The sequence below is a fragment of the Miscanthus floridulus genome, chromosome 6 (assembly GCF_019320115.1).
Source record: "Miscanthus floridulus cultivar M001 chromosome 6, ASM1932011v1, whole genome shotgun sequence".
NCBI classification, from domain to species: Eukaryota; Viridiplantae; Streptophyta; class Magnoliopsida; order Poales; family Poaceae; genus Miscanthus; species Miscanthus floridulus.
The window spans coordinates 12,619,709-12,632,514 of record NC_089585.1 but is presented as its reverse complement, the minus strand read 5'-3'; the positions used below and the strand labels follow the sequence as shown (position 1 = coordinate 12,632,514).

The 12,806-nt window shown below is 44.3% G+C and overlaps 2 protein-coding genes across 2 annotated transcripts; one reads left to right on the top strand and one right to left on the bottom strand.

The window, feature by feature from the left end:
- On the top strand, positions 1-747 carry LOC136460221 (uncharacterized). The gene is made up of 2 exons (XM_066460009.1): positions 1-319; positions 404-747. Exons 1-2 carry the CDS (start codon positions 1-3, stop codon positions 745-747), a joined length of 663 nt encoding a protein of 220 aa, XP_066316106.1.
- A 1,946-nt stretch (positions 748-2,693) lies between these two features.
- Positions 2,694-6,126, bottom strand: LOC136457655 (uncharacterized protein At2g34160-like). Its single transcript, XM_066457678.1, has 5 exons — positions 5,842-6,126; positions 5,692-5,740; positions 3,343-3,405; positions 3,163-3,227; positions 2,694-3,025 (listed from the first exon to the last, which is right to left on the bottom strand). Exons 1-5 carry the CDS (start codon positions 6,007-6,009, stop codon positions 2,927-2,929), a joined length of 444 nt encoding a protein of 147 aa, XP_066313775.1. The 5' UTR covers positions 6,010-6,126; the 3' UTR covers positions 2,694-2,926.
- Positions 6,127-12,806: the final 6,680 nt, after the last annotated feature.

Sequence of the window (12,806 nt, the reverse complement as noted above, 5' to 3'; positions counted from 1 at the left end):
ATGACTGGATTTGCAGATGACATAATTAGGCCTAGGGACACTAGTTATGCAGTAGTGCCCGCTGAATTGGTGGAGTACTCGCCGTTTTTTGATGGATGCATAGGCGCCATGGATGGCACTCATATAGATGTCATAGTTGATAAAGGAGTCCGTGATGACCACATTAATAGGAAAGGAAGGCCAACCCAAAATGTGGTTGCGGTCTGTGACTTCGACATGAGGTTCACATATATTAGGGCAGGGACAGAGGGTTCTGCACATGATATGCGGGTCAAAAGAAAGGCAGAAGCCGATGCCTCTTTCCCACATCCACCGTCAGGTTAGTAGGACTTAGATAATTTTGGTTGTGTAAGGCTGTAGCTAGTTGTATGTTAACTGTTCGGTTGCTGTCAAATTATTGCAGGCCGCTATTACTTGGTGGACTCCGGTTACGCACTTTGCCTTGGGTATCTCACGCCTTATCCAAATAAGAGGTACTGGGTGAAGGAGTTCCAGACAAGGGGGGCAACAGACGCGCAGGAGCTGTTCAACCGGCATCATTCCAAGCTGCGAAATGTCATAGAGAGGACATTTGGAGCAGCGAAAGCAAAGTGGCACATGTTGAAAGGCATACCGCACTATCAAGGGACCAAGCAAACCCAGATCATTCTTGCGCTTTGTGGATTGCACAACTACGTGCATGAGCTGGAGGGTCAGCATCAACCAGTGTGGGTGAGGCAGCCGCCAGACCTTGGCCCTTTGGGGTAAGTGGCAGCTATGGCGTTGGGAGATCCTAATGACATGGAACATGTCTGTGAGTGGATAACATATGGACTACCACTCATTGGGAAGACAACGTAAGTGTAACAATTTCATTTTGTGGCTGGTATAACATAAGTCGTGCACTGTTCATCATGGCTGCCTAGTTTGGGTGTACTAAGGACATGTTCACATGCAGGTGACGTAACTGCCTAAATGGTGCAACAGGGCCACTTCTTTTTGTTGCTTCAGGTATTAGTAAGAAAATCGTTGTCCTACATCTATGGTTCCATACTCTTGTTTGTAATATGACAACTGGATGGATAAGTCATGATGCAGTTTTTTTAGCATTGCCAACACTTTGAGCTCTGGAAGCTAAACTCCTAGTGACACTTAGCAGACTATCACATTTCATACAACATAGTAGGGATATGTATACCATACCACAATGATGCTACTAGCTGAGTTTGTACCTTTAGCTAACAATTAAATCATAACATATACTTCAAGTAGGGGGGCTCACTTAATGGCAAATTTGACACATGGTTAAGAGGGCAAGGTTGAAGGATACATATAGCCCGACTTTGTATTATGGTTTAGTTCTTGTTGATGTGTTGCTAATCATGTTGTCTTTTGTCGTTGCTTTCTTGATACTATAGGCCCTGCATCTGCGCCTTGACAGAACAAGACTGCTTGTAGTGGCAAACGTTGCATGTGGGATCTTCAGCCTAAGAAGCATGCAAGTGTTATGGTTCTGTAATGAGTAACAACTCTTGAAGATGTCCTCCCGTTATTAGTTCTGCCAGCATGGTTAGCTTGAGTGTTGCAGCTAGCGGTACCATTTTGATGCAAGTGACGTCTTTGTTCAGATGAAAGCTAGTGGGGGCATTCGTTGCTGCTGCGATTCAACAAGTTGGAGCTCAGTCATCTCTGGCAGCTTGATGCATGTTTAGGATTTGTTTTGGTTGTAGCTTGTAGCTGAAAGCTGATGTTTCAGAGCTGATCAGCTTGTTGCAGGTTTAGAAAACTTGTTTTTGTTTTAGCTTGTATGTCAAAGCTATTGTCGTTCCAGATCATATTCAACTTGAGGCATGTTTAGTAAATCTGGTGTTAGTAGAGTGTACAACAACTGTTTCATTGTTAAGCTGTTGTGCTCAGCTGTTTCATTGTACTGGATGGAGGTGTTTGAATTTGAATTCGAACTGCATTTAATGAGGCTGTGGGGCCATTTCTTTTTTAATGCTGTTGCCTGCTGGTTGCCGGCTGATTGCGGTGCTGTAGGCTGGTTTGAGCACTGTGCCGACTATCAGGTACAGCCGGTTTCAGCCAGCAACTTCACCAGTCGAACGGAGCCAATGACCATACAGAAGTGCTTGCAACGTTACCTGACCAAGGCCCCGTTTAGTTGCCGGCCGAAGTTGGCGCCGCCGGAATCATAGATGCCTGTAGCGCACTGTAGCATTTCGTTTGTATTTGGTAATAATTGTCCAATCGTTGACTAATTAGACTCAAAACGTTCGTCTCGCAAAGTACAACCAAACTGTGCAATTAGTTTTTGATTTCGTCAACATTTAGTACTCCATGCATGTACCGCAAATTTAATGTGACGGAAAATCTTCTTTTTACATAGTTTTAAAATTTAGATTTTGGAGTAACTAAACAAACAAGTGCCAAGGGAGTGGGCAGAGAGGCGGTTCCCACGGACGTATGCAGTCCCCCCGTGTGTGTGGTCGTGGTCCCCACCTCAAGTACAACAGTCACATGCGGGGCACGGGTAGCATTCAGGGCGGACGCTGCAGGCGGACAGGCGCGAGCGTCCAGAGTAGCGTGGGCAGGTGTGCGGGGAGGCGTGCGATGGAATCCATCCATCCATCCCCATCGGACGTCCGGACTTTGGCCAAATGATCCCAATACACGCATAAATATTCAGCCTTTGCAGGTCTGTCTAGTCAAAAAAGCAGAAAGCACAGCCATATTTTGCTAGGAGAACGTTGGACAGGCGAAACATACATGTCCAAAATGTTAAGAAACAACCAACATCCATCCATCAATCCATGAATTTGCAGACACTGCCATGGTGATGTAGTTGAGCAAGAACGCATGCCATCTCTCATGAGTCATGCACACGGTATTAAATTAAACAACATTAACAGAGCACAACAACAGTCGCTTGGCGTCCGTACTGTTTTCAAGCCTGTTCTTCACCATCTTCCACTTCTCCCCTCTCTTCAGCAGCAGCAGCCATCAACTCATCAAATTTGTCACTCTTTCCCAAGATTATCTCAATCTGAGGGAGTTGAGGTTTATGTCAGTTCAACTCAAAGGAAAAGAAGAATTGCATACAGTTAAAATAGAATGACAAAATTCACACAGTGAACAGCTCTCATTAGTAAGTACTGAATTAAGGGTATAGTCTTCTCTGACCTTGGCCTTTTGGAATGGACGCCCTCTTGTTTCGTCGTTTATTTCAACAGTAGATGTCCTAATCTCTATGTAGGTTAATACATAAAGGGAAGATTCAGAGCGGCAAATATATGAATCATGTGAGCCATAACAATACACGGGAGAGATAATCTACAAGACAAGGAGGGCCCAAGGTCTCACTCTTTTCAACAGCAAATCCATTGTTCTTCAGAATTTCTGCCACGGTCACAACTGTCGCTATGGCTGGAAACAGAATAATCAACTTCGTTAGTGTAGCCTCAAACAGTACACTGAAGCAGAAATTTTGAATTGGAAATCTTTGTATGTTTTAAAGAAAAAGTAGCATTGATGCAGCAAATAAATCACACAAAGAGATCCCAAATGAGGCTTAAGTTATGTATCCAGTAAGAAACAAATATCAAAACACAGACTAAGAGCATCTCCAAGAGTACTCTGTACCTCTATCCAAACTCCTATACTTAAATTCAAGGTGTATGGAGCAAAAATAACCATTCAACAGCCACCCTATATCAACTCCTATGTTTAGTTGCATCCTAAATAACCTCTCCTCCCCCTCAAATATGGGGTAGTCAGCCCTCCCTGTGTTTGGGTTTTCACACCGTTTTACCCAGACGCAGCTCCTACCCGCCAAGTCCCAGCACCCTCTAGCGTAGAAAATCATCACCGTGTAGCCCTCTCACATAAGCCGCCAAGCACAGCCCGCCCCGCACAGGCGCACACGCCTTCCATCCAGCACTGCCTGTCCGTCCTAGGTCCTACACCATTTCTGTTATGCTGGCTGTTCCTTCTCGCATCTAGATGATCGCGCCCAGTGATCGATGCTAGAGGAAGCAAGATTAATGAAAATCGTGGGTCCAAATTGCTTATGTGGCGTGTTCAAAATTTAGGGTTTTAGATATAGGGGAACTGCTATTGAAGTGAAAGATTTAGAAGGGATAAATGTTTATTCTACATGAGAAAATAGGGGTCCAAATTTAGGATCACTCTTGGAGCTGCTCTAAGAGCACGAACAGTCAGGAATCTACTTAAAATGCAAGCGAACTTTCCGTAATAAGATTGGTTGGGTTTTGCAACAGATGATTATGCTTTCTTTTTCAGCATCTCTAATGAGTAATGAATACTTCGAATACAGGAGATTGCAAATAAAAAATACACACAACTAAATTACGAAACCCCCAAAGTATCTCAACATTGTTCTTAAGGTGATAAGGCGAGGCATGGTGATAGACCACCTTCTAATCGCCTAAGCGATGCCTAGGCATTCACAAGGCGACATATACCAATCTGAGAAACAGCAAGAGAGCAGAAAGGAAGAAGAAAAGGAAAAGGAAAAAAGAAAAAGGAGAAGGAAGGGGGCAGGGGACGTAAGGGGCTGGCCCAGCCCACTAGCCACCCTATATAACCATCCCCTGACTTGCCTATAGGGTTGCCCTACCTCCCTGATTCATTCAGCGCCGCCACTCGTCCGCTCTCAGCATCGCCGCTCGTTTCCCATTTCCGTTTGCTGCCTGCAACTCCTCCGCTCCTCCTCCCTGCTGCTTCTCGGGCCCTCGTGAGCTGCGCGCTCTCAGATCAACTGAGCTTCTGCTCAGGTCAAGGTCTATCATGCCTCAATTGACAAGGGCATGTTGCTGGCCAGCCACCGGCACCGGAGCTATCAGGAATGACAGCAGTGGCAGCTGCTGGGCCTTGTTGGTTGGTTTCCCTTCCCTTCTTCCCCATTGCTCCCCACCTCTTGCTGATTTTTAGTTAGGCAACAGGGATGCCCGTCAATTCTTAAGTGCCTAGACGCCTAGGCGATGCCTTGAAAACCATGGTTATCAAGCAAACCCCAAGTGTTAGTGTCTGTCTGGAGCATGATGGCCATCTAATAACAACAGTGCATTGCATATCACTTCTGACTCAAACTTGGCAAGTTTTTTTTTTATACAATAAATTTGGCAAGTTGCATGACTGAATTCTAAGCTGTGCTCTGCTGTCACAAGGCAAATGCTAGCTAGTAATACTAAGGGCCAGTTTAGTAGAGCTCCAGGTCCTCCTATAATGGCTTCAGATTTAGCTTCTCTCGTGGAGTAGCCTCTCTGGTAGAGCCAAAGCACTTTGTAAAAAATATTTGACAAAACAGCTTCGAAGAGTATTTTTTTGGCTCCGGCTCCTTAATGGATTCAGAAGAGAAGTTTTTTTTTAACCCCGTTTGGTAGGGTTTGAGAAGCCGGAGCCAGAGCCCTTTTATAAGCCCTAGCAAAGGGACCCTAACTGCCACATAAGTTAGGGTTTTAGCAATAACCAACACAGATCCAACATTGAGAAACATAAAGAAAACAACCACACGCCGCATTCTGCATCTTGCACATCATATTATGTCGGCATACTTAATAACAGACCAAATTCGCGGAGAAGAGGCATTACATGAATGACAAGCGACCATGCCTAAATTTAACTCCACAACTAATAATACATAAATAAATAAATCAGAAAGAAGGGCGAAGGATTGTTACAGGGACGCACCCATTCCAAGAGCTGATAGCTCAACATCGTCGTGCTGTTGCATATACCTCTGCACAGACCGAAGCAACCAAATCAGTCAAGAACCGGAAGCGGGTGGGCAGGAATATCACGGAAGGAGGCGGCGTGTAGGGGGGAAAGGGGCAACCGTACCTTGGCGAGGTTGACGTAAAAGAAGAGGGGTTTCTTGGTGTTGGACACCTGGATGCGGTTGCTGCTGCCGCCGCCGCCCCTCCTCTGCCCCTCTCCGCCTGAGGCCGCCGCCGCATCTCCGGCGACGGCGAGGTTCTTCACGCCCTCGGTGATCTCCTCCACCACCATGGTCGGTAGCTATCTAGCACGCCGCGCCGCGCCGCAACCGGATCGATGGGGTTGGTCGAGGTCGACGACTCCTGAGGTTTTCCTCTTCCGGTGGCGCACCTCCCCTTCTCTCGCGTCTTATCGGCGTTGCGGCGGGTGCTAGTAGTGGTAGGGAAACGAGGGGCGCGGAGAGGCCCGGCCCGACGCCCCCGCGAAGGTGCGTCGTGGGCTTGATGGATCCGGCGATGGGACGTCTCGGCCCAGTCTCCTTGCCGACGATTCAAGCAGCCCAAGCGGAAGCAGCCACGCAGAGGATAGCGGTCCAATTGCCGGGCCACGTTAAGGTTCCGCTTCGACGCGGCGGCCCGCAGCTCATCCTAGAACCATCTGTCTCGTTTGGCTTGAGCACCAACCAGCTCCCGGCGCGGAGTTGGGCGAGACCAAGGACACCAAGCTCCCATCCCAACTCGTGGAAGCTGCGTCAATGGCAGTAGCACGAACAAATTAAGGTCTTGTTTGGATTTAACGGCGTAAAGTTTGGTGGCTAAATTATAGACACTTTATCTCTTGAGGCTCCAAACAGAAGATCTAAATTGTTAACTAAAGTTTAGTCAACTTCACAAAAACTTCAGGGTGTCTTTGGTTGTCAAATGGGGCTCACATCGTATATCTGGATGATGAGAGAATGCAAGCTGAATGAAAATGTATAGAGAAATAATGTGTTTGGTCAAGTTATATGAGCAAATGCAAAAAAAAAAGTAAAGCTGTTAGGTTATCTGCATGAGCCGATGTAACTTGTTTGCTTACCTGCATGAGCGGATGTAACTTGTATGTCTGGTAAGATTGACGAGTGAACCCTGTACCCCATCCCTACATCCACTGGGCCTAGCTGGCCAATGAAGTTTGATTTGAGCTGCTCCCCAGAGTCAGGATCCCACCATATATTGCATGAACGGGGCAGGGTTGCAACAATGAAAATAGGGATATCCAAATAGACTTCTTTTGGAGCGTATATGACTGAACACATACGGGATGGTGGGAGCTATGTAACCAAACAAGTCCCTAGACCACTCAAGTGAGCTAAAATGATTTAAAATTTTAGTCTTGAACTTTAGCCAACTAAACTTTAGATTGGAGAATTCCAACATGCCATAATTGGATCTTCTATTTGGTTCTGAAACAAAATTCCCTGTCCAAGTTTGTTACAAAATTGAACTTTATTTCCAAACTCAGTTGGCGCTATGAGTATATACATAGCTAACACTCGATGATCCCAAGTAGACTATTTGGTGTTGAGAGGAAGAAAGAGGAGAGTGTTAGAACTGTAGATCGAACTAGGGATAGATCCGAGGGGCTACTTACGGTTAAATAGAATCACGAGCCCTAGTACATCTACTATTGCAACAAGAGACATAGAGGGGTGGAGTAGAAGATGGACGTGTCAAACCTGACACCGCAGTGGAAGATCCACTCGCGTCCGCCATGGAGTCGATCTGCGCTAGGGCAGCGATGGTCGGGGAAGAGGACGTCGGTGATGGGCAGTGGCGACCGGCGGTGAAGGCAGTGAAGTCCGGTGACGCAGTCCGGAGGCGGCGCGACTGGTGGCTTCCCGTCACTAGTTGCGTCCCTCTCTGATCGGATTAGGGTTTTGGTGTCGGTGGGGAGCTCGGCTCAGGTCAACCTCGTAATAAGAGCCGCCGGCCCCCACCTCTTTTTATAGCGCAGTGTGATAGGGGTCCTCCAGCCATGATGGGCTAGGCGCCCCCGATCAGGGCGCGAATCAAAGGCCCAACTGGGCCGTTGGGTCCAGTTAGGATTAGAGATCAATCTAACAATCTCACATTTGATCTATTTCCATCTTTTACTTTCATATCATTTACTTTTGTTTATTCCATTACAGATTAGCGCATAGAGCATGTCTCATCGTCACGGTCCATTGCCGATAGATTTAACAGCTACAACACACCACTCTGTTCTGAAATAGATACTTATCTTTGGGCCTTCTTTTGTCTAGGAATTATAGGCTTTCCCTTAAACCCATGTCGGCTACATGTTCTCTGAACACGTTGGGTGGTAAGCCTTTTGTAAGCGGATCCACGAGCATCTTTTCGGTACTTATATGCTCAAGACTTATGACTTGATCCTAGACTTTATCTTTCACAACATAATACTTTATGTCAATATGTTTGGCAGCACCACTTGACTTATTGTTGTGAGCATACTGTACTGCCGGATTATTATCGTAGTATAACTTAAGTGGTGTATAGATGTCGTCAACCACCTTCAAACCGGGTATGAACTTCTTTAGCCAGTTCACCTACCCCGTTGCCTCATAACACGCTACAAACTCAGCATACATTGTGGACGATGTAGTGACGGTTTGCTTTGAGCTTTTTCATGAAATAACTCCCCCTACGAGAGTGAATACATATCTAGATGTGGATTTTCTATCATCTCCCGCATAATCAGAATCTGAATATCTCACTATATGGAGTGAATCAGATCTTCTATATGTCATCATGAGGCCTTTCGTTCCTTGCAAATAACGCAAGACTTTCTTTACCAATTTCCAGTGTTCTGTTCTAGGATTGCTCTGGAATCTGCCAAGTAACCTGGTAACAAATGCCAAGTCAGTGCGCGTGCATACTTGAGCATATTGCAAGCTTCCGATAGCTGAAGCATATGGAACCACTTTTATTTGATCGATCTCATATTGGTTCCTGGGGCATTGAAAATCCCCATATCTGTCGTCCTTGACTATAGGAGCAGGTGAGGGACTACATTTGTGCATACTGAATTTCTTTAAGATCTTTTCTACATATGCCTTTTGTGATAGTCCTAATACCCCTTTACTTCTATCTCGGTGAATCTCGATTCCTAGAACGAACGAAGCTTTACCAAGATCTTTCATATAAAATTTTGAGGACAAAAACTTCTTTGTCTCCAGTAGTACACTGACATCACTACTAGCAAGTAAGATATCATCCACATATAGGACAAGGAAGATAAACTTCTCATTCTTAAACTTTGTATAGACACAATTGTCCTCTACATTCTCTTTAAACCCAAAATTCCTTATTGTCTGATCAAACTTCAAGTACCACTGTCTTGAAGCTTGTTTTAATCCATAAATGGATTTCTTTAGGCGGCATCCCATTCGTTCTTTTCCTTCCATGACAAAACCTTTCGGTTATGCCATGTAAACATTTTCGTCCAAGTCTCCATTGAGAAATGCCATCTTTACATTCATCTGATGTAATTCTAAATCGTAATGTGCCACTAATGCCATTATGATTCTGAAGGAATCCTTACATGAAACTAGAGAAAATGTCTCATTGTAATCAATCCCTTCTCTTTGCGTAAAGCCTTTTGCCACAAGTCATGCTTTATATCTTTCTATATTCCCTTGAGAGTCAAGTTTTGTTTTGTAGATGTAACACATTGGGAGTTTAAATACTAAAACCTGCCATGTCATCATATGTAGTGCACATCATTCATGTGTTAGTGAAAACTTTGATATGCATACACTAAAACAAGTTTACCTTTATGTATATGTGTTGACTTGTATGGTTTGAATCAAGTTCAAAATCTTTGTGTTGCTTTGAAATTTTCAAAAACCCTGATTTTCAGTATTTAAATTCTACCCTAAAAACCTAATTCAAAATCTAAGCACATTTTGGGGTTGAGCCTAAAAGAAAAAGTGTAGAGCTTGTCAAGTTGTACAAAGTTGGTTTTTGGAGATTTCAAAGTTGTTTTATAAAATTTGAAGTAATGTGAAAAGGCGTAAATTCTCAAAATATCCCCTTTTGAATTCAAACTTGTATTTCAAAATGTAGACCGAATTTGGGTATGGTTATAAAAGCAAAGTTTTAGAACTTTGAATTTGGAACAAATTTTATTTTTGGAGATTTTTAAGTTACCATGCAATTTTGGGAGTAATTTAGGAAATTTGGCGAAGGGCAATTCTATAAATATGGTGAACAGTGACCGTGGACGCCACCTCACTGACGGCGAGCTTCTATCACGTTCCAGTCGACGCCGTGGCCATGTTCGGCTTCGTGCTGGCAAGGAGAAGGCTCCTGCATGGCTTCTTCGTCCTTCCTGGTCACGTTTTAAGCCGACGAAGTCGCCGTTCTCCTCCTTTTCATTTCCTCTGTTTTTCCCGTCGCCACCGCCGCTGCTTCGCCGAGCTTACGCCGTCGCCGAAGCGCCTTTACCATCTCAGCAAAGCAAGCCTCAGTTCTGCCTACTCCTTGCAAACCCACCCAACCGAGCCTAGGTGCCTGATTTCGCCGAGGACCGCCGCTCATCACCTTTCTTCCTCGTGGCCGGCAGCATCGCCGTCGCGTGCGCTTCACCGTGGCTATAGCTCTACGGTGAGCCTCTGCTCTTGCAAAGCCTGGTTCCAGCTTCACCGGGTTGCCATGATGCTCTATGACCGCTTGATTGATCCGTTTATCCTTTACAGTCGCTGGAACACTGCCATCGACGACCGCTTGCTTCGCCGTGGCTGCTGTGCTCGTCAACCCACTTCCCCGTTGATCCTCCGGCTCGGCCATCGACTCCAGCGTGTTTGGGGTGAGCTCTTGAGTCTTCCTGGGCCATTTATTTAACCGCTACTGGTTCTGTTTTGCCGACGTAGCGCAGCCGCACCGCCATGTCCGCCATGGCTGGCGTCGAGCTCAGATTGTGCAGCGATCAGTGCAATTAGTGCTACCTCTAGGTGCGCCTTGTCGTCATGAACACGTTGGTATCCTTGCCATCGCCGTTGATCTCACCGGCGGCGAGAAATCACCGGTCAGCGACCGTCGTCGTCGTAGTTAGCGCGAGGAACAGTGCCGATAGGTGGGGTCAAGATGTCAGTAGCCGTGGGTTTTGAAAATGAATTTTCTATTTTTCAGAAATGGATGAATAGTGTAAGTTTTTGTTATTTTTGTGTAGAATTAATTAGAGTTCCAAAAATTATGAAAAATTTTGTGTGACCTCTATGTGATGTAAACTATTTAGGAAAAATATTAAATGTTGATTTTCAGTAGATTTTGAATGTGATAAAAATTGCCCTAGTTAATTAATAAATGAGTTTCCATGATTTTTCTAGGCTTTATTAGTCATCCAAAAATTATGAAAATTGTTTTGCCACTTAGTTATCATGTGATAAGACGTCATAAAAATTTTGAGCTCATTTGGAGAAAGTTGATTTATTTCATAATTATTGAATTAAATAATGAATTCATAAAAGCAAATAGTAAACCTTAATGATTTAGGTTTTGTTTGAATTTTGGATTGAGTGATGACCTTGAGTCATTAGTATAAAATAATTTGTGATACTTAAAGTAAGTGTTTGAGTTATGAAAAAGTTTAGTTAGTTGTTGGTTTGCAACTGTACCGCGAAGGAAAGTTGTATTCAAGTTATTAAGTTTTGCATCCATTGTCAAGCATCATATTTCATATCGCGCATCATATTAAATATGACATTGTTACTACGTGTAGTGAACGAAAGTGAGCACGTGGTAGTCAATCAAGTTGAGGAGGAGGTTAATCCGTCTGTTGAGGTCGGGTTTGATAATTGTGGAACGTCTCCGGAACCTAACTTTTCCGTTAACCAAGGCAAGCCCCGGATGCATTTGATCTACCTTGTGTTTTACAAATTTATATCGCTTTTGCTTTTAAGTACCGCATTAAATGATTAGGAGTTGAGTGGAAACCTAATTGGTGCATTACCAACCTTGTTTTTCCATATCTACCTTGTTACCTGTTTCAATCCGAGAATGTCTCATTATGCTTAGCCATGCTTAGAACGATAAAAGTCAGGTGATTACCGGTCACCTGCGAGATATAAATGGGTTTTCTTGGATACAACTGGTTATTTATGTTATCATGAGATATAAGCATGTGGAGTAATAAATCTAGACTGGGCAGACTTGGTGTATGGGAGCCACAAGACATGGAGGTCTTATGAGCGGGTTCTTTCCGCCTATGTCGATTAAGACACGTCCGTTGTTGAATTGCATAAGGTGAGACTTTGTAGTATCGATCACATACTTTAGTAAGCCTTAACTTGGCTATTCTATTACGAGAATGGCTACTCGCACACTGGGAGTGGAGAGATGGCGAGAGTAGCGTGTACCCACGTGGCCAAGGGCTAGATTGGTGGAGTATTGTATTCTCGGGTGGCACAGACCCGTTCTTATTTTAGAGGATCTGAGGGTGGGTTGGTATATGTAGGTCGGGGACCTGCATATGTTGTGTGGTTAGGAATCCCTAGCTGGGTTATAATCGGTTTGAATCATCGTTGCTCCTCGGTTATGGAGACTCAACTCACTATTCATCATCGTAGTTAATAACTGAAACTTGAGGAAGTTTTGAGAAAGGGTTTGATATGAAGTTCATGATCTCATTATGGATCATGGCAGATTCATATATGATTTTGAGATAGATTTATGTGTTGAATAAAAGAATCTTGTTAGAAAGCTTTTACGCAAAAGAACTTTGTTTATTACTAAAGCCATACCTTGAATCCCTGAGCATGCATACCTGAGTTATACTCCGTTTTTACTTCGGTTAAGTCTTGTTGAGTACTTTTGTACTTAGGGTTCGTTGACCCTTGTTGCAGGTGAGCCTCATGAGCAGGTCTGTCTCGGACCGTGCTGCATGACTGTTGTCCAAATTGATGATGCCGAGTAAATGTGTGACCCTTGGGCAGGGTACTTATATTGTGTGTTGTATTATGTTACTAATGCCACTCCACTACTATGGTTTGTAATAATAATCGAACTTAGTTTGTCAGGTTTGAAACAACTGGTTTGTAAACTAAGTTA